Source organism: Polyergus mexicanus, unplaced genomic scaffold (genome assembly GCF_030449975.1).
Source record: "Polyergus mexicanus isolate NDT 795.1 unplaced genomic scaffold, iyPolMexi1.0 SCAF_1, whole genome shotgun sequence".
In the NCBI taxonomy this organism is placed as follows: Eukaryota; Metazoa; Arthropoda; class Insecta; order Hymenoptera; family Formicidae; genus Polyergus; species Polyergus mexicanus.
In genome coordinates this window covers 13,832,705-13,858,312 of record NW_027223321.1, presented here as the reverse complement: position 1 = coordinate 13,858,312, position 25,608 = coordinate 13,832,705, and the positions used below count along the sequence as shown (strand labels likewise).

General features: G+C 34.2%; 4 protein-coding genes across 10 annotated transcripts; 2 read left to right on the top strand and 2 right to left on the bottom strand.

Annotated features, from left to right (window-relative positions):
- Positions 1-1,802: 1,802 nt before the first annotated feature.
- On the bottom strand, positions 1,803-10,367 carry Coq7 (ubiquinone biosynthesis protein COQ7, mitochondrial). 3 transcript variants are annotated; one of them, XR_011447376.1, is made up of 8 exons: positions 9,486-10,367; positions 7,797-7,951; positions 7,254-7,714; positions 6,693-7,180; positions 5,293-5,756; positions 4,861-5,119; positions 4,504-4,790; positions 1,803-2,705 (listed from the first exon to the last, which is right to left on the bottom strand). XR_011447376.1 is itself a non-coding variant. In XM_070301806.1 (3 exons), the coding sequence occupies exons 2-3, from the start codon at positions 7,945-7,947 to the stop codon at positions 7,281-7,283; spliced, it is 585 nt and encodes a 194-aa protein (XP_070157907.1). In that variant the 5' UTR covers positions 7,948-7,951; positions 9,486-10,365; the 3' UTR covers positions 7,194-7,280. The 3 variants fall into 3 exon arrangements, 1 of the variants encoding a protein (XP_070157907.1); XR_011447375.1 differs by having other exon boundaries at positions 6,693-7,183; positions 9,486-10,366; XM_070301806.1 differs by lacking the exons at positions 1,803-2,705; positions 4,504-4,790; positions 4,861-5,119; positions 5,293-5,756; positions 6,693-7,180 and having other exon boundaries at positions 7,194-7,714; positions 9,486-10,365.
- Shf (WNT inhibitory factor 1) lies at positions 2,152-8,907 on the top strand. 2 transcript variants are annotated; one of them, XM_070301782.1, is made up of 6 exons: positions 2,152-2,633; positions 2,876-3,118; positions 4,420-4,557; positions 6,695-6,847; positions 8,023-8,118; positions 8,221-8,904. In XM_070301782.1, the coding sequence occupies exons 1-6, from the start codon at positions 2,480-2,482 to the stop codon at positions 8,445-8,447; spliced, it is 1,011 nt and encodes a 336-aa protein (XP_070157883.1). In that variant the 5' UTR covers positions 2,152-2,479; the 3' UTR covers positions 8,448-8,904. The 2 variants fall into 2 exon arrangements, with proteins under 2 accessions (XP_070157883.1, XP_070157893.1); XM_070301792.1 differs by lacking the exon at positions 4,420-4,557 and having other exon boundaries at positions 8,221-8,907.
- Ewg (DNA-binding protein Ewg) lies at positions 9,711-22,580 on the top strand. 4 transcript variants are annotated; one of them, XM_070301760.1, is made up of 8 exons: positions 9,711-9,797; positions 11,288-11,555; positions 13,287-13,411; positions 13,685-14,110; positions 14,431-14,736; positions 15,587-15,727; positions 16,814-16,961; positions 19,858-22,580. In XM_070301760.1, exons 2-8 carry the CDS (start codon positions 11,402-11,404, stop codon positions 20,187-20,189), a joined length of 1,632 nt encoding a protein of 543 aa, XP_070157861.1. In that variant the 5' UTR covers positions 9,711-9,797; positions 11,288-11,401; the 3' UTR covers positions 20,190-22,580. The 4 variants fall into 4 exon arrangements, with proteins under 4 accessions (XP_070157861.1, XP_070157843.1, XP_070157871.1 ...); XM_070301742.1 differs by having other exon boundaries at positions 9,753-10,266; XM_070301770.1 differs by having other exon boundaries at positions 9,757-10,266; positions 14,431-14,634.
- Positions 22,581-23,012: 432 nt separating this feature from the next.
- Cox5a (Cytochrome c oxidase subunit 5A) lies at positions 23,013-24,437 on the bottom strand. The gene is made up of 2 exons (XM_070301824.1): positions 24,132-24,437; positions 23,013-23,418 (listed from the first exon to the last, which is right to left on the bottom strand). The coding sequence occupies exons 1-2, from the start codon at positions 24,331-24,333 to the stop codon at positions 23,168-23,170; spliced, it is 453 nt and encodes a 150-aa protein (XP_070157925.1). The 5' UTR covers positions 24,334-24,437; the 3' UTR covers positions 23,013-23,167.
- Positions 24,438-25,608: the final 1,171 nt, after the last annotated feature.

Sequence of the window (25,608 nt, the reverse complement as noted above, 5' to 3'; positions counted from 1 at the left end):
AGTCTCCGACGATAAAACGTATAATCGATAACGCCAACCCGTACGCGTTATATATATATATATATATATGGTCGACGAACGGGAAAGCGAGACGAGTTGTAAAAGAGCGTCCGCGAGGCAGGCAGGATGCCGGTTTATTCCTGATCGAATGTTTTTGTACGATCGCCGCGCAATCCTAATTGAATTCGCTGTTGGCAGGCGGAGTTGCACCGAAAGAACCGTATATACGTGGAGAATCGCCACACGAATTTCTTATTCGATAAAATTTTTAATTCCTTTTCTTCGCAGAGAGAATGAGATCCTAAACTCCTATGATCTTCTGATTTCAAAGAATCACGATTAATGTAAGAGTCAGTGTTAGGTTTTTCTCATTCATACAGCTCATTCTGCAACAATTATAAAAAACAATTTACAAAGATAAAATCGATCGAAGAAATGTACTTGTATAAGAGATACCGTACGAGATATTTTCCTTCGTTTTTCATTTCATACAACGTCTCGCAATCTTCCATCGTTGTTTCTGAGCGTGCGTTTAAGAATTTATGACCATTCACAACATGGTCACGGTCGTACTCTGCGCGTACCGGAAGAAGAAGGATAAAATAGGAGGAAGACGGAAACCTCTTTCAGCTACGTAGAATAACAATGGACCACTTGTTGGAGGTAGCCCGTTCCGCGACACCAATACAACGGTTACTATTGGTTATTCATTGAAGCTTCTTAAAGGAGAGTCTATTGGCGATTCGGTAGATCCGTCTAGAAATAGAATTTAATTCAGTTATTTCCGATTATCGATGAACGCGAATTTTATTATCAAAGCCGGCGAACTCTTCCGCTTCGTCATTGATCTTTCGTACATATATAGAGCCTTGTAAATCATGAGTTTGTGATAACATCATGAATGCATCATGCGAGAACAAAAATAAAAAGTAAAGTTGAAAGAAGAAACATCCGTAAAGTAAAATTGATATTTTATATTAATAAGATGCTCTCTCCCAATTTTTTCTCTTTCAAGAAGAAGGATAGATTTTTTTTCTCTTTGTACATTTAGTGTTTTCTCTATATATTTAAGTTTAAGCGAATTTTATAAATAAGAAAATATATTTATAGCGACTTACATATATCTATAATGTGTGAGTCAAATGTAGAATGCAAATGCGATATATGATGAATTTACGCGGAAGTCAAATTCAATTGTCGGCGAGATATAAAGAATGGAAGAGAGGAAGAGAACACAAAAGAGAGAGATAAAGCGAGATAGAGAATAATGGAAGAGACGGCGCGGAAGACCAGCAATTAAACCAAACTTTAAAAAACTGATTCTCTCCGTCAAGATCTCTTTTCACTTTTTTTTACTAATATATTTCAATTTTGATTCCTATGTACTTTTTCAACTCTAATAAAGTTAAGTTTCCAATTTCAAAGCACAATTTAAAAATGATTTATTTATTAGAAAAAATTAATACGTGAATTGAAATAAACGGCGAGAATTTTTATCTCCGCGACGTTGTGGATGCCCAATTCACAATATTAGGAATTCGATATATTCTACAACAATTCTTGCCTCGTTCTTGCGTTATATCATTTAATTACATATTATAATTCAAAATTCTATATGAATTAATCCACTAATTCTTTATAGAAGTTAATTCTTATATATTAACTAACAAGAAAATATTAGCCGAGAGATGAACTTCTAAAGATTTAGTAAAATTAAGAATTAACTTATACATTAATATGCGTAAATTAAAATTTTTCAAGGCTTATTTTTTTCAAGATGGTAACAAAAATGAAAAGCGTACATCGTACATTAGTGTGTGTAAAAAACCGAAGTGATGCTCTTTTCTGCGAGGGCATTGTGCACGCAGCCTTATTCTGGCGGCACGTTCGAGCTCGCTCTCCCCGGCGTGCCCCCGAGTCCGTCTGCGAGATCTCTATCTCGCTCTTCACAGAGGGGTCTCTCGGCCTCCCTCTCATTGAGAGTCAGTCAGTCAGCCAGTCAGTCTGCTGGAGCGACGCGGTTCACACGCATCGCACCGTACGCGAAGCGTGTACGCACGCACGCACGCACGCGAGGGATCATCTTCGAGCGATCATCTTCCTTCCCTTTGCTGCCTTATCGATCGAGGGGGTGGACAACCGCGCGTTGAAATCACCTTACATCGGGGAGAGGGGGGGGGGAGGGATAGGAGAGGATCTTCTCCGCACCGCAGGTGACGTCCGCGGTGACGGCGTGAAATCTGGGATTTCACACACGTCGAACGGACGGCACGCGAGTTCCGCTTTCGCAGGAGATAAGCAATCGGGGAAACGTTGCCCTCTGCGTTACCTATCTACCTGTGTATTTTGTCTTTTTTTATTTCTTTTACGACTGCCACGGGAAAAGGGCGGTCTTCTTCTTCTTCTTCCTCCTCATACCGGTGTCGTGCGTGCAACACCTGGCGGTGGCACTGAGCGGCACTCGTCGAGGACGATTATTATGCGATCGGCTGCGGCCATCCTGGCCGCGGCGACGGCGCTCGTTCTACTCCTGGACGACGCGCTCGCCCGGCACAAGCATCGCTCCGGGAACGGCGCGCAAAAGTCCGATATATCTCTCTGGATCGACCAGCAGCAAACCAAGATATTCAGCGGTACACGTTATTCGAGCGATCATCTCTTCTCCCTTTGCAATTATCTTTCTGTCAGGTGACTCGTCGCGATACCTGAAATATATGTATCTTCAATGAAGCTCAATAGTGCAATATACCGTCGAAAAATTAAATACTACTCATATAAAATAACTTTTCTTCCCCCCCCCTCCGTGCTGTTTTTTAATAATAAAATTAATAAACATGTCACAATGTACAAAAAAAATTGCATTTTTATGATCTAGGACTGGCAATGGAAATATACGCTATTGCGGAGGGTAGAGTGCTCAGTCCTCTGTTGGATCCAGAATTTGAGAGTAAATTGCCGATAATTCCAAGCGAGGTATCGCATGTAAACTTTACGTGGAAGGCCGGGGCTAAAAAGTATTATTACAATTTTTTTCGCTTGAAATCGTTTGACGAAAGCATCTTGAAAACTCCATCAATTACGATTGAAACGCAAGGACGGGTGCCCAAGAGACCGAAAGGTAACAGAAATTTAAAATATATATTTTTAATTTATATTTTTGTAACTAAAGTTGTAACTAAAGTGAAAAAAAAATATTTATTTGCATGTATGAAATATGAAGCAAATATAAGCAAATATAAATAACGCGTAAGAATTTATGCACGCGATATATTTTATGTATAATAAAAAATTTTAAGAAAAATTATATATATATATATATATATATATACTATATATATATATATATATATTTTCCTATGCTATGTATATCGTCAGAATTTCGTGACAAACATTGAAATTTGCAAACGAAATATTGCAAAAGATTCATGAAAGCTTAACCGAAAGAATCATCTGCGATTTTTCATTCCAGAGGTAATAATCCTTGAAATAGAATGATTTAAGGTTTGAATAATTGTGGAAATTGCGGTCAAGCGTTTGTCTACGAAATGTAGCGTTTGTGCTTAATAGCATTTTCGCGTTCGTCAGTTGAAGTATATTTGATTCGAGTTGAATATTCGATTTTATATATGATGCACATTTAGCTCTTATCGCGCAGCGAGATATTTTTAGCTAATAATATTTGTATTTAAGAATGTATTATTGACGTTTCACAATTTTCTAAAATAACAGCAATATGAATTTGCTTTATAAAAAAAATTATAAATATTTCATTAACTTTAATCTCTCTTATGGCGTAGCATAAGAAATACCGCGTCGACAGTCCTTATTTACATAGCCAAAGGTGAAGATGTCTCGTTGCGCAGCGCGTGAAATCTTCCAATATTTAACAGACGAAAATATTTTACTTGTTTGCACGGATATATATATATTTCGCATTCTCTTCTAGTTTTAAAAATCTTTCGTTTCAAATTTAATCTGAAATTCTGACATGTACGAGTTATTTTTGACAATTTCGAATACTAAATGCTTCATAATAAACAGATTAGATAAATTGTCGATCCATTATTATTTCACATCGTTATTACTTTTCGTTGTGAACACGCTGGAATAACTTGATCGATAAAACCTGCGACATATGTATTATCTCTGTGTTATGTAAACAGAATGTACAATACTTTTGTTCTTTTAAGCTAGCGCCAGACTATGCGCGTATTCGCAATTTGTGATTCGTAATTCGCGATTCGTGAATGATATATAGAAATCTGATTGATTGAATTTGACGAATCTTCCATCCACGCTATTCACGAATTATAAATAAATCGCTTTGTACAGATTGGATATAAATAATCGAGCGTGTGCATGCGTGAATTAAAACATACACGAACACGTCAATAATGAATCTTTTTTTGTCCGTTGCAGAGTTCAGTATTTTGCTACCTTGCGCCGGCAAGGGTATAGCGCAATTCGGGATCGGTCTAATGATCGAGTCGCGCAACGGGATACCTCTGAACGGGACGCCGCTACGTTTCCGTTTAAGAAAAGAATGCAGCGTGCGCGGTGAGTGCGACAGTCGCGCCCACGATCACCACCTCTTCGCTCGCACATACAGTTCTGTATCAGCAGTAATTCATCAGCCTAATTTGTTGCCGCATGCTCTTTTGATTAGTTGCTTGAAGAGGGATGGTCGGACGTGTCCGAAAACGACGAAGCTACGTGTCGTTTTACGCGCACGTAAAATTCGGTTCGCACATATTCGATTGCCTCTCTTCTTCGATAGCTATTGCATGTACCTGTAGTCGTGTGAACGTTCATTTTGATATCTTATAAGAAAACGATACCCTTACCCATCTATCTGCCTACCTGTTGACCACAGCGATGGGTCCGATAATTGTGTAAAGTAGGCGCGTCGAATCTTCGCTCCATGGCGTGTCGGAGAGATTTACGGTTGTTAAGTCGTTAAAAGATCGCTCTTGGAACCTCGAACATTGTGACGAGGTCTTGGTCTAATGCCAACGCAGGTAAAATATCGAAAGGAGTAGCGAATCGATTCATTTTTGGTTTACATTTTTTTCAAATACTTGAATGTTGTGTGTGTGCTATTTTTATGTTTATTCTTGAGCTGTAAAAAAAGATTAGTATTATAAAAGAGAAAAGAAAATTCTCTAAAATGTTTTTTTAACAAATTCTTTCTAAAGTTTTTAAGTGTATTTCACAAACTCAGATGCGCCATACCGCGCAATGGTTTTGGACCCATCGCAGATTAGATATGTAAACCGCTTTTGCGAAGCTTACCTCTTGTATAACAGAAGACATGAACCACTCGTTCTAGATTCTATTAACGATGTCTTAAAACGTACAATTCTTTGTTTGTAATTACTTTATTAATTCAATTCCAATTAAATAACGCAAATATTGCGCTGATGTTATGTTCAGGAGACACACAACTTTCGCAATTTGGGAAATATTAATTGTCATATGACGATCAAAGATTACTCGCTTTAGTTTATCTTTTCACCCAAATATATTAATATTTATATATTCCAGATTCAACCGTCTTTGTGCTTGTATGTCTTCTACATTAGCATCCATTTTTCGTTTTACTCGGCACTTCGTTAAGCGTTAGCTGGCTCTCCGCTTTCTCGAGTCATTGTTCGCCCGCGAATCATGAATTAAGTGCCTAATTGCCTACTTAAAGAACATGCGAGTCCACTCGGCCTTCTTGGCATTATCCTCAGCTCTCTCGATCTATGTGCATTCTAAATTGCCAATCATCAAGTCAAATATACATTATATTAAAAAATTTTACATAAAGGTGTTGATAAAATATTAAAATTCCCGAAAGGGATTTATTTACGGCATGTGCATGCGATCAAAATGATTGATCGAGTTTATCATACGGATCTTGTGAAAATATAAAAAGAAATAATAAAACACAGCAAATATAATGATCCACATGACAGGCCATTATTTTGATTTACTCGAATTCAGATAGGCGGAATACGATACTCGATATATAATCGCTCTTGTGATAATACATTGATAATTCGGAGCACAGCATGTCAAATGTGCAAACACCAATAATTATCTTTTATATTGACCGAAGTTGTTGACTATGTTTAAAATAAGATTTAAAAATCACGGTTTGCGTGTGTCACAAAAATAAGATAAAATATATGCTTTATTTTAATCATCTCATGCAATATTTTCAAAACTAATATTAAAAAATATAGATTGAAATCATTTTTTTTCTCAATTTGCGTCATTATTTTCTTTTTTCGCGAATGTATTATATATTCTATTAAGCTAAATGAGTATTCTCCTTAAAGGATTTCTCTTTTTCTCATCATTAAGAATATTCATTTACGAGTAATAAAATAAGATTATATAGATTTTGAATTTTCGCTTTTATATCTAGTCATTAAATAAACATATATCATATTATGATCTAAAATTCGTGGCTTATCGCACGATTTTGAAAAAAGAATCCGATTAAATCTGCATGTGTGAGATTGCATGCAACAATCTTATCTTATCGGATTAACGAAATCGTATTCGACATCAATTATTGAAGTATTCTTTGTTTTTAATGGAATTTATACAGAGATTTGAATTGTTGAATACGTGCGCGCGCGCGCCCGTGTGTGTGCGCTACAGCAATATATATTTTTTTAAATTTTGATGTTATTTCTTACAGAGCCTAATCCTGGTCCTTGTCCGGACGGTTATCTAGGACCACCTCATTGTAACAAAGCGCTCTGTTATCCAAAGTGTATGAATGGTGGTAACTGCACGGCACCGGGTGTGTGCTCGTGTCCACCAGGATATCAAGGACCCTACTGTGAAGGAGGTATAACAAATTGTACAAACTAACATAAATACGCCACTTATACAAGTAAATCTTTTGTCATCCTAGTACATGTGACTAATTTTATTAGATCCATAAAGATTTACTTGAAATTACATTGCAGAAAAGATTTTTTCACGTCTGTTTCCTCTATTTAGTTTGAAATTATATATCTTCTTTGTAATATCTTATATTATATATATAAAATTCAAAAAAATCTAATAGATTCCCCTGAAATTATTTCAAAGGAAGATCAACTATTCATGTCCATGAAAAGAGATCAGTGATTGAAACATGTTTCAATCATTAGGACACCGTGAAATTAACTTGTCACATCTGCTATAAAAAATTCGAGTCGATAATTTATTACATCCTTACCTTAATTATAAATTACAATATCTACACATACAATGGTATTCTTTAACGGTGAACGGGTTCATATCACCTTGGAAATGGATATGGCTGTCTTACAGCCACACTTGATCATATTCGTCAGAGCTTGGTAGAAAGGCGCTTGTTCGGCACCGTGATTTATACCCGTGTCATGATGCTCCTGTTCCTCATCGCGAAACTTTTTGATGGTCTCGAGTATCTCCTCGTCTACGTTCCCGTCCTTGTTCTCCATCAACGTGCGTAGCTGATCGTTGTAGTGCTCGACGATCACGGTCTCCACCGCCACAGTGCACGCCATGGCGGCTCTCTCGCCTATGAGTGCAGTACCGGCACCCAGGGCGAAGCCGGCGATATTCCACAGCGGAGTAAGAGCAGTGGGTCTAACTCGATATTTGCGAATTAGTTCCTCAAACTTGGCGCGATGTCGTTTCTCTTGATCCCACATGTGTTGTATCGTCGGTCCGACTGTCGTCTTGCCTATAGATATTCGCATATAAAATTCTCCGTCAGAATTTCAATTTACATCTATATCTCTCTTGTGCGTTCGGAACGATTATACCTAATACGGCCATTTGTCCGGCGTATATTCTATCCGCTCCCAATTCGCCAGCATGATCGACCCTTAGTATCGAATCCAATACTTTCCCAGATGCGCTCGTGGCTGCTGATGTGCTGGCCATTCGTATTCCCACTCCTCTGATGTGTAACATTTTTCTGTAAAATTTGGATTAAAATTTAATAAGTATTTGGGTTATCAAAACTGACTACATTAATTAAAATTTCAGGTATCTGCAGGGAGAAATGCTTGAATGGAGGAAAATGTGTGCAAAAGGATGTCTGCGAATGTACGAAAGGTTATTTTGGTTTACACTGCGAGTTCTGTGAGTACAAGTAGTGTACACTTTGAGAAATCTTTACTATTGCTATGCGTAAAATCTAATGAATGAAAAAAATTTTATTCATATATCTCTTTGTTTTTTCAGCCAAATGTGTCATCCCTTGTTTGAACGGAGGTAAATGCAAGGGCAATAATATTTGTAGATGTCAAAAGGGTTTTAAAGGTAACCATTGCGAAATTGGCAGACGTTCGCCGCAACGATCGACGTGTACGAGACCATGTAGAAATGGAACCTGTCAACCGGATAACACATGTCTCTGTGATCCTGGTTGGTTTGGAAAGTTATGTAACAAGAACAAACCATGGGCTTAGAAACTGATAAAATACTTTGCTATTTTTTATACTAACTAAATACTTTCAAAATAATGTCTCATTCTAAATCTCCAGACTTATGATAAATTATGTTTATGTATTCTTAATTACATATATACGAAGAATCAATCGCCTATGCATCGATAGAGAAAGAATATCGTGATATTAAAATGATTTAAAGAATGATTTATAGAATCTTGTTCATTTAAAACAATGACGAGGTACAAATGTATGTGCAAAAAAAAAGCCTCACGAGATTTAGATCCCAAGAAATTTCAATTGGTCACTAATGCATGTAAAATTTATAATTTCTGATTTACTTTGTTCCAGAGATGTGATATGTAAAGCTGCTTTATGCTATATATATTTTATATAACATTATTATATGTTTAGTTATATATTTTTGTGTTTAGTTATATATTGTAGATGTGTAATTGTAAAAAAAAAAAATGTGTTTCTGAAGCATGTCAGAAAGTATGATTATAAAATAGTTCAGCATTGTAATAGTATCTGTGATGGACTTCTTTTCTTGACAGCTACGCTGTTTTTCTCTGTGTATGTTTTAGGATATATAGATGAAAATACAAAAATGGATTTTATTATAAATTCTAAAAAAAAAAATGAATTAATGTTGAAGCGACTCTGATCATTTTCGCATTTATATGAATCATACTGACAGTAGCATAAATCTCATTTCAAAATAATCTCTTGCATACTAATTAGGCTAAGATCTAAGGTCAATCTTTTTATCTTAATTTCATCACTTGCGAACTCCAATTTTTTTTTTTTTTTTACAGAGCGAAAACAAAATTAAAAAAGAAAAGAATAGTGGGAAATTAATGAAATAATTTCCCATACTTATAAAATAAAATCGGCGATAAATTTTTCTGAGAAAAATGTGAAAAGAAATTGAAAAAAAAAATCGATAGCTTCGTCAACTTTGCATTTGATACGACAATGGCAAATATAGCGATAAGGATGATTGCGATGTGCTCGTTGATTTGAGACGCCCGCAAAGCGTGAATAAATGTCTCGAACCTTGGATAATAATTACGATCATCGGATTGTCATCAAATATCGGAGATGGCGAACGATCGTTTGGTTTCTCTCTCGGGCGATGACACTATCGCATACACAGCCAGGGCGCAGACAGGTTATGTTGTCCGACATTACATCGAGTCGTGCGTCACATGTCCCGCCGACCAATGGCGGCGACGGTACGCCGTCCGCCATGACGCGTGCCCCAGCGATTCCCGCCAATCGTGCTACTTCAGTCTTGTATATATGTATATGGCGTTGGCGTTCTCTCGGATCGCTGCTGGCGTTTAGCGGATCTTCAACGGGGAAACGGTGAGTGCTGGCGCGGTGGCCGCGCAAATTTGGCTGCCGAGAATCCGACGGTCGGGGTGGGCCGTGCGCGGCGTCTGCGACGTTCCCGAAATCCGGGCAATTTCGCATCGTCTGCTCGGGCGGGCCTGCATCGCGCAGGCTCGCCCAAGATGGCCGGTCCGTGGCCGCCGTTCGTGTTGTGTGGTGGTGGTGATGGAGGCCCGCTCGGTACCGATCGATACGCCCGCCGCCGAATACCGGCCATGGCGGCTAACGTTGTCGCGCGTTGTCATCACGCATCCTGAGGTAGACGCGTCGGCGTGTGCGGTGTGTGGTGACCGGCCACGGTGATGATAAGCGCGAGCGCGGGGCGTGGTGCGAGAGCGTAGCCGAGGCACGCTGCCTCCCCGCCAAGAGAGCTCTCTCCCTGACGTGTGAGAGAGCCCTCCCTGATCTCCATCCATCCATCCACTCCGCGGGACACACCAAGGTGCGTACGCAACTCGCGATTTTCACTGGGCCTGCTCCATCGCGTTACCGCGTTACCGAGCAGCCGTCGTGAGCAGCTCCGCGGCTACCCGGAGGTGGTGGTCTCTTTTGCGTGTGCCCTGCGCATTTTCATTGCCCCCCCAAAGTATCGGTCCGAATAAACGCGCATATCCCCGCGTCTCCCTCTCCGCCTCGTTGTCCCGTTGCGTTCTTCGCTCTATCTTTCTCTCTCTCTCTTTTTCTCTTTCTCGCCGCCTCTTATACGCGCGCGTTCTTTATCGCGCGTTGTCTTGTTGTCGCCTGTCCGTCTGTCAACTTTGCGTGCGAGATGTCACGAGGAGGTGGAGGAGGTGGAGGAGGAGGAGGAGGAGAGACGCGGCAGCCGCCACACTGCCGTTGCGACCGCCGCCGCCACCGCCACCGCCACCGCTACCGTTGCAGTCGTCGTTGCTGCAATTGTCGCCGATCAACTATGTTTTGTGTAGCATCAAACGTGCCGACGATATTCGTGAGAGCCGCATACAGGGTGCACACGCGCTACCTAGGAGTCGCGTCGTCAGGAGGATGCATCGCGGCGAAAGTCTTCCGCGCGAGTGGTGTCTCGTCGCTCACGGCAGACAGGAACAGATGTTCTCTCGTCAGTTGTGCAAAATGTATATATACATATATATGTGTATATATGTAGTATATACATATATACATACATATATACATACATACATACATACATATATATATATATGTATATATAATGTATATGTATATATTTATATTTATATATGCTCAAAAGAATTATACTTCTTCATATTTTTCTCCGAAACTGAATACACGTGCTTTTATTTTGCTCACCGATGCTCCAAACACGCGACGTTTTCCCGTAATGTGAAACGCGTGTACATCTCATGCATGGAATAATATTTGTAAATAATAGCTCCAATGTTCTAACAAATAAAATTTTGCTGTATTTCAACGACTACTATATAAGAATTTTTAAAAAAGAACGATGTTCTGTTACATATCAGGCTAAGGTGATGTAAAGGAAATTGAAACTGCCAAATCGAGACGACGCGACGACTTCCTCTATCACGAGTGATTTCAATATACAAGATACCAAAACGGGTGACGAGGAGAAGAAGATGGTGTCTCTGCCTAGCGCAGAGACTGGCACAATGGACAGAATCTCGGACGACGACGATGATGAGCCTAGTAGCGGGTCAGAGACTTACGAGGAAGGAGATCTTCTTTCGGCTGCTATGGGCGATGACGTCACAGCCCAGCTCGCTGCAGCAGGTTGGCAAAAAAACATTGATGGTGATTTCTCATTTTTTGCTTTTTCAGTTTTTGATTTTGCTCAGTGATCGATCTATTCCTAATCACTTTTATTTACAAATCAAGCACAATTAGCAGGATGTCCTCGAGGCATCGTTTAGCATTATGGGTAATATTCCGTATCAAGATCAGTGAACTTCAAGTAAGAAGGGTTGAAGCTTTTGTTGTGTACAATTAAAGATAGCCTCTATACAAGAAGGAAAAACAATGCCTTTATATATTATAATATATGCCTTTATATATGTATATGTATTAAAATATCGAACTTATTGTCTCATAATAATATATACATAATAATACATATATTTGTATAAAATCTTTTTACATTAATCTTTTTCAAGATAAATTCTTTTTCTCTCTCATAGATCTCTTTTGTAACTTAACATAATATTACAATCTCTTATCTCTTGCATATCAGACTTATCAGATGTTAAATAAATATAATCGCTTCTATAAATTTATGCACTTAAGACTTGTATTTGAATATTATTTTTTTCAAAGCGAGATTTTGATAGTTATAATAAAACTTTCTAGTAAAAATTATGTGCTTGTAAAGCATGTATATTGTCCCAATGCTATATTTCATAGTTTTACTAATATTATTTATTTATAATTAATATATAAATAATTTGTCAATTGCTTTTATTTATATTTTACAATGTTTGTGTGCTGTATCTTTACATTACACTCTTGCTTTACATTATCAACACTGATTATAGATTATATTCATCGTCACTGGTTGAAACAAACTTGTGGTTTTATCATGGAAGTTTAAAAATTTTGAAAATCAAAATATCATCTTCAATTCTTCTTTCTCATTTCAAAATGAAGCAGATTGATTAACTATACTATAGAAAAATCATATTTTTATATATTATATACATATTTTTCTTATATAAAAGCGATTAATGCGAGTTTATACATCAAAGTTTTGTAAATGTTAATAATGTATTATAAGATTGGAAACAATTTAAGTTTAATTTTCAAAAATTAACTATACTATAGAAAAATCATATATTAATGCCATATTTTTCTGATACTGTAAAAGCGATTAATGCGAGTTTATACATCAATGTTTTGTAAGTGTTAATTATGTATTATGAGAATGGAAATAGTTTAAGTTCAATTCAAAAAATGAGGCAATCTAGACAAATTATGTTCATCATATTGTGTTTCCATCTCAAGTTTCAACTGTGAATGTAATTCTATATTTTTCTATATTTTTTTTTATTCTGTATATTTTCTTTTTCTGACTCAATGTGAAATATCCTATATAAGATTTTTTTATACATCTACAAAATTCCATTTTTTCTTGATACTTCATTCTTTCTTTGTTATTTGCTAAGATAGATTTTCAAAACTTTTTTCTCTTAATGACAATTATTTTTATGTTGCAATTATTTTTTAAATCACAATTTCTCTATGATTTTTCAAACACGTTTTATTTCATTTTTGCTCACGCATTTTTGTTCGATTATGTTAGAGATACACTTTTACTTTTAATATGTCAATGTAATTTGTTGAAATAAACTTTTTCATTTTATATAAATATATTTTTTTGTTTTTATATTAGTAATGAAAAGATATTTTTGAAAAACTTTTTTTTTTTTTTCCTTTTTGATTATATTGACATATTAAAAGGCATAGAACTGTAACAATTGAAACGTTTCTCCCGCATTAAAAAATCTTTAGGACCAGTCGGCGTCGCTGCAGCTGCTGCCATTGTATCAGCCAAAAAGCGGAAACGACCTCACAGTTTCGAAACTAATCCCAGCATCAGAAAAAGACAACAAAATAGGCTTTTAAGAAAACTTAGAGTAAGTATAATATGGATATTATTTTAGATCATATATATATATATTGTAGGCTCTATATAAAGTCTTTTTACAAAAAGACTAGGATTTTTATAAAATACTGTCTTATAAAGATTCGACCCTTCATAAAAAAAGCTAATATATTTATAATATGTATCATATTTTCTGATTTATATATATACATATCATAAATTAATATATATGTGTGTGTGTGTGTGTGTATATGTGTGTAACATATTTTATAATTTTACATATTATTGCTATGAATTATTGCAGCAAACCATTGACGAATTTGCAACGCGAGTTGGACAACAGGCAGTAGTGCTAGTGGCTACACCGGGTAAACCAAATAGTAGTTACAAAGTATTTGGAGCAAAACCGTTAGAAGATGTAGTAAAAAATCTAAGGAACGTTATCATGGAGGAACTTGAGAACGCCCTTGCACAACAAGCACCGCCACCCTTGCAAGAGGATCCAACACTATATGAATTACCGCCGTTGATAATCGACGGTATACCAACTCCGGTAGAAAAAATGACGCAGGCACAACTCAGAGCCTTTATTCCGTTGATGCTAAAGTATTCCACTGGCAGAGGCAAACCTGGTTGGGGAAGAGACAGTACACGACCACCATGGTGGCCCAAGGAATTACCTTGGGCTAATGTCCGGATGGACGCGCGATCTGAGGACGAAAAGCAGAAGGTGCGTGAAAACCAATAAGAACAGTTTTGATTATCTCCATATGATATCACTGCTTTAATTAAATAATTGAAATATTGCTAGATTTATTTGATTATTTATTAAACGAAAATAAATGTCAATCATTATTTTTTAGAGAAAAAATTAAAATTTGATTCAAGAAATACATCTCTATTTCTTAATAATATTTTTATTTTATTCTTTATCCCTCTTATTCTATTTTATTCTTTATTTATTTCATATGTATTTTTGATAAGGATTTAATGAAATTTAATCAATCATACAATCTATTCAATATAATCTATTGTTTCGATTAATTTTAGATCTCGTGGACTCACGCACTACGGCAGATTGTAATAAATTGTTATAAATTCCACGGAAGGGAAGATCTTCTGCCGGCATTTAGTGAAGAAGATGATAAGTCTAATGTTCTGATACAACAAGCGACGCCTCATTCCTCGTCGCATCCGTCACATTCATCGAGTCAAGGGCAAAGTGGAGGAGGACAGTCGCAACAGCAACAGACGGTGGGAGTTGTTCGCCTCAACAGCACGGATTCATCTAAGGGAAACTCTTCGCCAGCACAAATCATTGCCGCGTCTCCCACAACTCTTGCCACTGCCACTCAGGTGGGAGTGGATGGAGTAAATAAAGAAATAAAAATAGAATTTAAAATAGCATTGCATGAAACAATATCTCGATTACTGGTTATTCAATTTCAATTTTGTGTATAACATTCTTATTTTGGTATTTAAAAACACTAATATTTTTCTTACCTTGATCTCTAATCTTTCGAAATTTGGTTTTCATTCATGTTGTTTCTATATAATCTATGTCTCAAGGAGAAAGAATGAATTCATATAATTTTGAACATGTATGCTTTATGAGAAAACGATATCGTTCTGATTTCCACTTTGTGTTTGGTTTCCCTTATTTGAGTTGTAATTGCTTTTTCTGTTACTCTATTTATTGAATGTTATAATTAAAGGGGATATATGTTAAAATATTTTAATTTTCATATAATTATCTATTGTGGAATATTTAATAGAGAATGAATTTATTTGTAATTCAAATTATAATTAAACTGTAATTAGAATTAATGTTCAACAATATTCTTCAACATAAAGTTGCATTCCAAAATCCTGCTTCAAAAAGCAGAGTTCTCAACTCATTGTCATTCTGAAAATACGAAATAATGTATCTATATAGCAAAGTCTATTCATTTCAAAATTTCAGATAGTATTTAGAAAAGTATTTTTCATATAATTTGTGTTTTTCTTATTAGAAAAATAGAATTAAGATCAATTCTTATGTTATTTTATATTGAAGGTGTTATTTTTTACACATCTGTTGTGCTCAATTTCGATACTTCACTTCTTCGTCACCTTGGCTTCTGCTAGATTGATAATCCGCGAAATTTTGGAATGAAACTCTGATATAACATTGAATTTAATAATTTAATCTATAATTGTTTAACAGATGACAGCCCAATATCCGACAACTGTATTGCAGACAATAACAAATCCTGATGGTACAGTTTCAATTATACAAGTGGATCCTAGTACACCGATCATTACTTTACCTGATGGTACAACAGCCCAAGTTCAAGGAGTCGCTACTGTAAGTATTCTCTAGGAACTCACAGATATCTATGTCAAACTTCATATAGCATGTCTTATAAATTCTACAACATTAATTTCTAAGGAATTCTTGAAAATGTCTATAGGATGTTTTGGGACAAGTGTAAAAAACTTTGATAAATTGTTTGGGAAATCACTTTGAGTAAAAAATGTCATAAAGATACAATAATCTGAATTGTTTAATCACATATAATTATATTCTCTACACCAACAATTTGAAGTTTGATTACTGTCATCGTTAAAAGAAAGCTTAATATTGATATGACCTTTAAGAAAACAAAACAAAATAATATCAGACATCAATCTCACTTGTTCTTATCATATGTTCTTCATATATAAATGTATCTCACACAAACTTCTATATGTATATTATACCTAGCCTGTTAACAGCAATGTGACAAATGAAGCCAGGGCAGCCATTTACAATTGGGCAGAACACACACACACACACACACAAAAGTTGAATTAAATACACATTTATATTTTTACACTTACTCACATATACATTACACTACACTACACACACACTCACACACATCCAATTGTAAATAGCTGTCCTTGTTTCATATGCCACCATATGAAACATAACTACGTTAGCAGTCTAGATATAATATATAAAAATCTTATATATATAAAAGTAAAGGCCGCTATATATGAACCAAATACAGATGGAAGTACGAGAAATCAATATAAATATTAAACATGATATTTATAAGGAATTTTTCAATTTTTTATTTCTAGATTACCTTCATTCTAAGAATACAAATCAAAATTCAGATAATATAAAGGAAAATGGAATTATAGCAGGCATATTAATATAATATTTTATTTTATAAAATATATAATTTTAAACATTCCAAATTGTTTTTGAAATATACATTTTATTGGGTTCTATTATTTTTTAGAAAATTATCTTTTTGTGAAAATTAGATTAGAAACAAGAAAATTCATAACATTCTTAATATGTTGTATAATTTAAAAAAAAATAGAATAAAATCTTTTTTTTGCATTATTAATCACACATAATATACAAGTACAAATATATCTCGTTTACGATTGCATTTAGATCCATACAAGTCAAGGAGAAGTGCAAGCATTAGCAGAAGTAGCCGGTAGTACGGATGGTGCTAGTGTGGCCGTTGATCTGAATACAGTTACAGAAGCGACATTAGGTCAAGATGGTCAAATCATCCTCACTGGAGAAGATGGACACGGTAAAACAGTTTTTTATAGGCTCTGCACCGTCGCCGGCCAGGAGATGATCGAGCAGTAATGCGTTTCCTCTTTTTTTTTCTTTTTTTTTTTTGTTACTTTGCATGCTGTCTGCTATGCTCCAATCGGTAATCATGTCTATATGTGTTGTACTACTTTGTATTACGGAGTAGGATGATGTGGAATAGAGTTTATGTATTTGCCTTGTATTATATATACATAGCAATTTTATATAAATGGAGCTACGCACAGCGCTTTATTTAAAATCTTGTTCTTTAAGAATCCAAAAAGCGCATTTATATGTGATTCACAAAATAACCGTATTCAAATATTAATTAAAGAAAAATATCTGCACTTTGACATGTGATTTAGATTACATCATTTATTTGACATATTTATGCGTTACTTTATGCTATTTTATGCTACTTTATTTTGAATTTTCTCAATTTTAAAAGAATAGCATTTATTTATATGTAATATGCATGTAGATATATTAAGTTTTTCTTGTGTGTGTGTATATATATATATATACATATATATGTATATACAGGATGGGGCATTTATATTGAGACATCTAAATATCTAAAAAATAAAGCAAGATAGAAAGAAATATTTCAGACAAAAGTTGTTCGGTTCATAAGGGGTTATAAGATGGTGCCATTAGTTTGACCTTGAGTGGAGAGGTTTCGGAGATTTCAATGTCAATCTTGTTTTATTTTCTTTACACCAATTGATTGTCTCATTTTTTGAGCTTAAAATATTAAAGGAACATTATTGCAAAATAAATAATTTTATGAGATATTTCATAGTTTATGTAAAATTATGTCGAAATAAAATAATAAAATAAAGTATAAAATATCTCGTAAACTATTAAACTTTTGGATATCATATCCCTATAACTTTTTATACAGAATATTGCAAGGAATCGATTTATGTAAAAAAATTGGGATGTTTCCATTTAAAAAAACAAGATTGACATTGAAATCTCCTAAGTGCCTTCACCCAAGGTCAAACTAATGGCACCATCTTATGACCCCCTTAGAACTGAACAACTTTCGTCTGAAACATTTCTTTCTATCTTGTTTTATTTTTTAGATATTTAGAGATGTCTCAATATAAATGCCCCACCTTGTATATGTGCAATATATGTATTGATATTTTTCAAAAACCAAGACTTCCATTGAAAAATGTTTCATACAAAAGTTTTATGATTTTAAGGGAGATATAAAATGTTGCCTTTAGTTTGATCTTGGATGAAGATTTTTTCAAAATCATCTTCATTTTTTATATAAATAAATAATAGTTTCATTTAAAAAATAAAGATAACCTTGAAATAATCTCATGATATTCATCCAAGATCAAACCAATAGCATTATTTTATATCCTCCTCAAAATCACAAAACTTTTGTATGAAACATTTTTTGATGAAAGTCCTGATTTTCGAACAATATCAATGCATTATACAGGGTGTATCTGAATGATGCATTAAACTTTAAGAGCATATTCTAGAGGTTTGCAGACCCATATTTATAAGAAAAGAAAGTCTTATTTTGACCTCTAGAATACGCTTCTAAAGTTTAGTGCATCATTTCAAATATACCCTGTATAAAATAGGCCACTCTGTATGTATTACACATAATGCATGTATAACACACATTTGTACATAAAAGAAATTATTATAGTAGCTATATATGTCAAAGAACTCTCCTGCAGAAAGTTTAATAACGATTCAAATAAAAAAAAAAATGATTTGCAGATAATCACTTAAAGAAAAGACATATCTTTCGCTATTGGATTCTTAAAATTTTCAACTTAATAAATGGCTAAAAATGAAAGACTAAAAGATGCCACAATAATGGAAGAAACTGTTCTACGACTATTATATTTATCATTATCACTGAAGATTGGTTTACCGACTTCAATTAAATGAAGAAAAATAAACTTGCTGTACATAGAGTATCTTTTGTTGATGTTTTATTATTTTTTATACATCTTAGCAGTCTCTGTGTTTAAGTTGCTTGTAATAAATAATGTGTCTGTCGTGTTGGCATTTATGTGCTTTACGAGATTTTTCATGTGACACCTGAAATTTTAGGTTTTTTTTTTTTTTTTGCAAACAGCTTAAACACTTATGCTGCCCCTTATAAACGTCTTAGTTTTCTTAGATAGAGCGTTAACTATATTTCTTTATTATAATATATAAGTTAAAAGGTGACAAAGAGGGAATTATCAGATTATAGGATTAAATTAAGTATCCAATATTAAATCTGTTTCTCTCTTTTAACACATGCCACATTGATTAAATGGTATTATTTTTACGTCTTCAAATTGTTCGATATATACGTAACATATATGATTCTGCTTCTATGATTTTTTTTCAAGTTTCAACTCTTAACTGATACATAGTAGATTGTCATTTCCCTTATCCTCTAATCTGTAAAACCTATAATATCATCTATACTTCCATCTCGATAGCAGTATAAGTAATTCCGTTTTAATATTCTTTTCGTTTCGCAAATAAAATTACCACAATAAAAGAGATGACGCAAGATCAGTTAAAGAAAAAAGATAGGATGTATCAATTAAGGGTTAAAATAATGCAATACATGTTCGATTGTATAAAATGAAGTAGTAGTTTAATTGTTACTATAGATACTAAAATTGTTCCGAATATAAAAAATTCGTAGTGCGAACAACATAATTTTTAATCACGCACAGATTCAATCGTTGGTTCGATTTTAGTGCTTTGCAAACAGCTTCTTGTCGCATTGTGAGTATAATTGAGATACTTGTTTATCATTTTTTCTTTTTATTCTCTTTTACAATTTGTGCAATATAAATCACTGCGCGTTCCAGGTCACAGATAGTACGCGAACGTTAACTGCGTGTTTGTTTCAGGATATCCTGTCTCAGTCTCGGGAGTGATCACTGTGCCAGTGTCCGCCAGTATGTATCAAACTATGGTGGCCAACATTCAAAGCGACGGAACGATGCAAGTGGTAACGCCGATGGTACAGGTACCCAAGGTAGAGCCAGGTAACGGCGACACCACCATTGAGGCTGTCACTATACAGGGTCATCCTATGACTATGATAAACGCCGCCGGAGAGCATCAAGTCCTTCAAGTAATATCGTTGAAGGACGCCAATGTTTTGACGAAGGCTATGCAAGCTGAGGTTGTTAAGGACGAGGATAGCCAACAACAACAAACTGTATCTAGCCCGGAATAAACTCGTGTTTTAAGTGTAATCTAGTTAATCCGAAATCGCTCCATATCACCCGCGCACGTATGCGCGTGTACCACGGTGATACACGGGGAAGAAAGATAAAAGTGTGAGAGAATTAGTAATGGATTGGTGTTGTGTTCTTTTTTTCTCTTTGAGTCACTGTACTTGTGTAGTGTGTCTTGCTCTGACTGCGTACAGCGATTATATCCGAAAGTGAGAATGGACAAGTGCGTAATATTGATTAAGATTAGTCTAGAGTATTTGTACTCGAGATTCATCGTAAATGCTTGAGGGTCACTTGCAATTCAATTTTTCAGATGTAGTATTAATTTTCAAAGATGTCTATCGCATCGCACTGGGCGAATGCCCTGTCTCTGTTTTCGCAAATAATTTGCGACATTATCTATCTTTCATTGTTTTTTCTACCGAAAGTCATCAAACGTGCTTTCCGGTATTGCGCAAGCATATATTTTCGTCTAGTCTTAGAATCAGGTTGATATACACGCCAAAGACATATATTTTTAATTATTTTCGATAATTATACCATGGCAAGCATGAAAGCTCCTCCGCTTCCATAATAGCGCAGTAAAGAAAATATGTTTAGTTTTTCTTTTCTTCGATTTTCACATTAGCACAAAATAATTGACTTCAAAATTTAACAAAGGCATGAAGCTTTTTTTATTTACAAATATTTGTTGTCTAAATAAACGAGAAAAATCATGCAATTCGATTTCAAAAAAATTGATTGTTTATGAGTCTATGAACATCGAGACTATGTTTACAAGTGAATGAAAAAATTGCTATCAGACACAGATTTAACGAATCGCGTGATCAATTTGTTTGAGTAATTGGAGCTATTAAAGTTCTTTATAGCTGAACTATTTGCACTAATAGCATTAGTTTATAGTTTTTCTTTTTCTCTCTACATGGAAGGAGAAAGATAAATTCTGACTAGTGCAGCCAGTTCACCTATAAAGAACAGATCTCAAATTGAATTCGAGATATATTTCGAACTGTAATATGTGTTTGAATTGTATGATCATCAGAAAATTCCGGTCATTTTCTTTTTCTATCGCAGAGTTATGTAACAATATACAGAATTTTATTTATCTCGAACGCTTGGAGTACATCTGTTGCTTTTCTGTAAATGGTGCGAAAAAATTTTCGCACCGTGTTAAAAGCAATGAGGGTCCAGATGGTCAAGATAAATAAAAACAGCTCCTGTATATGTAATATATACATAAAGAATCGATAGTAGAGATAATGAAAAAAAAAAAAGTTAAGCATTTCTGACGGGTACAAATAGGATGTAAGATGTATGTTTTTTCGGGGGAAAAAAAACAAAAAAAAAACCAGGATATTAATGGATTTGAAATTTCAATACGCACCAACGCGAGAGAAGCGTGTGTCCATAATCTTATTTTACAAGAATCTTATATTGCACCACTTACTACTTCTACTATTACTACTCGCTTTAATTAGCATAATCGATAAGGGCAATCGTAAAATCGTATGATTTTTATCAACGCGATAAAAAAAAAGGTAGTAAATTATATTGCTATGAAGGATTATTTTAATGTCAATCTCTTGAAAATTATCGAAATTACGATCGAATGTATGTATGTACTAATTTTCTAAAACAGAATATGCGATTGTAAAAACCAGGATTCATATACATATATATTATCCTTCGATTCACTTGAAGGTAATCAAAAGTAAGGATTCTATTTTACATTAAATAGTCGGACTGTGTCACATATGATATTTAAATCATCAATCCATTTTTATATAATGTATCTAAAGCGATGAAAGGTGTATTTTTTGCGTGCAATCTTGTTTCAATGTTGCGGTGACAAAAGTTAGAACCATCTCTTTTTGTAATAATTTTGTTTCCTCTATTATGATATATACTTTTTTATACTCTTTTTACTTTTCCATTTTTTTCTGTTGTATATAACATACATTATATAAGTATGTATTGTATATGTTGATTGTGTAAATTGTAAATTGAGTTGGGAAACTACATAATGACCATTTATCTTAAAGATCGTAACATTGAAACAACAAACTGCTCTCAAAATCGTGTGTAATAATACCAAAGAGATTTTTATAACATTATAGGGAGAAATAGAGTTGAGATTAGAAATAAATACTATATTAAAAACGTATCATGATTAGATACTAATTGTTGCGTTGTTTTTTTAAGATTCAAAGCCACTATATTAATGATGTAATATATCAGTATCCATGTATATGTAAGATAAACATGTTATATTTTCCCTCTGTTGTTTGTAACAAAGCACACACGGAGCATAAATTAAGTTAAATGTCATTCAAGAAACAAAAAAAATATGTATTACGACTTTAGATAATTATAGACGTATGTGTACATGACTCTTTTCTGCTATATTATTCCAATCTCCATGTCATATAATTTGTAAATATGTTATCGTATCATGATTTCAATTTTGCCTCCAAATTAATTACTTAATATTGAGATTAATGAATAATATTGGCCAATACAATTGTATACAACTCAATCGCGTTTACAATGCAACATATGTGACGTCCGGAAAAAAAAGGCGAATCCGACAATCTTTAAATAATCCATAGAACGTCTCGAAATTTGTGATTTGAACAACAATGTCTTGAAGCAATTTAGTACAGATTTTTCTTTACCAAAAATAGATGATCACTATTTGTTGCAATTTAAATATTTTTAATATTATCATATATTTTTGCAACCAAGTCTTAAATTAAATTGTGACAAGTTCTATGTATAATATAATTAATCACGTTTAATTTTTAATGAACAATAGACTATAATTATGACAATCGTGTTTTTTATTTAACAACGCTGCTGATAATGCAGATACATGGAAAGTTCTGTCTTGCCGATAATTATTCTTTATCATATGCACCAGAAGCAGCAGCTAAGAGAATATATAAATACTAATATTTATAATATAATTTGTAACCTGTTACATATGGTATACGGATTCGCAGGCTAATTCCGGCTTGTCGTAACCTAGCTCCTCGGGCGTACTGATGCCTAGTTCGTCCAAAACGGGTCTGATCTCTTGAAGAATGTAAGGATAAACCTTGTCGGCATGTGATCCAGCTTTATCTTTTATAGATTCTAGGAATCTTACGGCGAGCGCAAAATCATTTAATCTTCTGCAAGCTTTCAATGCTGCGCATATAATGATCGGTTCTGGCACATTATCCATACCTAAATCAAATATATAATTGTTAGCACATATTTTACAATCTGTATGTATTAACAAGAAAACGAGACAGTATAAAAATATAAACACACTTATATTTCATAATATAGATAATTAAGGATGGCGATTTGTTACTGATATTTTAATTTTGTTCTTTCTATTGTAGCTACACTTTCTATGCTTCTTTAAACTTTTATCTTTTCTATTTTTTCTTCTAAATTAGGTATTTCAATAATCATAAGCAAATTTGGTAACATGAATTGATCGATCAATTTAGAATAAATCTATTTTTCAATAAAAATGGTCAGAGTTTTAGATATAATTTATGATTGAAAATAAAGAGCTTATAGCAAAATAAAACTTGGGAGAAAATAGGTGAAAGTCATATTCTTCAAGCAACTCCAAATAAATTTTAACTGCGTTTTAATTGAAAACTTAATGAAAAAGTACAATGAATGATGATCTCCCTCTAAATCTAAGAAAAAACAGTTTTGGAATCGATCAAAAAGAAGCTGTTTAAAAGACATTCATTGCAGATTCCACTTAAGAAGTATAACGCAGTGCAATTAAGAGGAATTGACGTCTTTTCATTCATTTCTAGTATTTTTGTCACGACAAAAACAGACTAAGTATCAAGTCTCAGTTAGTTCAAATATAATTAGAGAAATGTCATTTTGGCCGATTTACGAAGGAACGTTAATCGATGACACGAGCTTACCAGCCATATCATTCATGGCCTTTCGAATTTCCCAGTGATCGATGTCGTTGCGGCTGAAGAAGTTGACATATCGCTGATCGAACTCCTCATCGGTCTCCTTGGGACCGTGGGATGCCCTAGTGCTCTGTACACCGACGAGGCTGGTGGCCGTCACTCTGGGCACCATCGCCGAAGCCACGCGTGACGCTACGACGCGCAACATCCTTTCGAGGATTTTCTCTTCGCCCGACAAAAATTTCTTCCTCTTCGATACCGTCCGTCTCGATCTGTTGCGTAAACCGGTCAGGACGGAAGTCGATGAACGTGCCGAGTCGTTCGCAGCATAAATGGCGCGACTTCCGGCGCGTGCTTTTAAATTCGAATCATTTCAAGTATTGCATTTGTCCAAGAAATTGCAATACAGACAGCGATTTCAGAGAAATCTTATCTTCCTTCTCAGAGTTTCTCAAGAAATACGTATTAGAATATATCTATTTAAGTTTTTCTTTCTCTCTATCGTAATATTTAAAATAATAGATTTTTTTTTAAATGAGTACAAATCGATGAAACATTATTTATATATTTTTGTAATTTATACAGAAGTATCTTTTTTCTATAATAAATTCTTGACAAAATCGAGCTTTCTTTATTAAAAATTCCAAAATATTGAAATAAAAATGTTTTTATAATTAATTTGTAACATGTTTATAATTAGTTGCAAAGATAAGAGATATTTATCTTAATGAAACTTTTTTAGTGAGTTTATGAGAAGTGAAGGCCAACATGTTTTTTAGTACAGTTTGAACATTTTTAAGGTATGTATAAAAATATACAAAGATTTTTCTTACAATGTTATTGTATTTACAAAAATTGGATTATAAATCATACAAGTAGAGGGTCGCAGTTACAAAAAAAATTCATTACATCAAAAATAATTAGATCCTTACTATGTTTGTAGTAATAGTCATGGTGCAATTTATACGTATATTAGAGGTATATTGACTATTTTTTTCCCTTCTGCGAACTTATAGAATACAACTTTATACAAAGTATATAAAAGCCGTCTCGCAGGCCGCTTTAAATACGCATCTCGAGTACTCGCATATGTATACAAAAATTGACTTGACTTAAAGAAATACTTCTCGCTTAATATATTGTACATAATTTCGCGCGTGTCACACCTTACGTGACGATGCGTGTCGCATGTATGCGTGACTATTGGTCACTAGTACTATATATATATATATATATATATATATATATATATATATATATATATATATATATATATATATACATATATATATTACACAGATTTATACACAACACATCAGAGGTATGAATCAGAATAGGAATAGGATACTCTATTAAATTAAGTACCATCATTGTACGCCGCGTACGCAACGTTGTTCTATTCTCACTTATATAAGACATAAATAAAAGTATTTTTACAAGTCAACATCAGATTCGTGCGCGAAATCGTACAAGCACCGCTTCG

Coding starts and splice junctions, on each gene's coding strand:
- Shf (XM_070301782.1), top strand. CDS start 2,480: ATGCGATCGGCTGCGGCCATCCTGGCCGCGGCGACGGCGCTCGTTCTA. Junction 6,848..8,022: donor AGGACCCTACTGTGAAGGAG/GTATAACAAATT, acceptor TTAAAATTTCAG/GTATCTGCAGGGAGAAATGC. Junction 8,119..8,220: donor TGGTTTACACTGCGAGTTCT/GTGAGTACAAGT, acceptor TTGTTTTTTCAG/CCAAATGTGTCATCCCTTGT.
- Coq7 (XM_070301806.1), bottom strand. CDS start 7,947: ATGTTACACATCAGAGGAGTGGGAATACGAATGGCCAGCACATCAGCA. Junction 7,715..7,796: donor CGGACAAATGGCCGTATTAG/GTATAATCGTTC, acceptor GAATATCTATAG/GCAAGACGACAGTCGGACCG.
- Ewg (XM_070301760.1), top strand. CDS start 11,402: ATGGTGTCTCTGCCTAGCGCAGAGACTGGCACAATGGACAGAATCTCG. Junction 14,737..15,586: donor CTCTTGCCACTGCCACTCAG/GTGGGAGTGGAT, acceptor ATTGTTTAACAG/ATGACAGCCCAATATCCGAC. Junction 16,962..19,857: donor CACTGGAGAAGATGGACACG/GTAAAACAGTTT, acceptor TGTTTGTTTCAG/GATATCCTGTCTCAGTCTCG.
- Cox5a (XM_070301824.1), bottom strand. CDS start 24,333: ATGTTGCGCGTCGTAGCGTCACGCGTGGCTTCGGCGATGGTGCCCAGA. Junction 23,419..24,131: donor GGCCATGAATGATATGGCTG/GTAAGCTCGTGT, acceptor TATTTGATTTAG/GTATGGATAATGTGCCAGAA.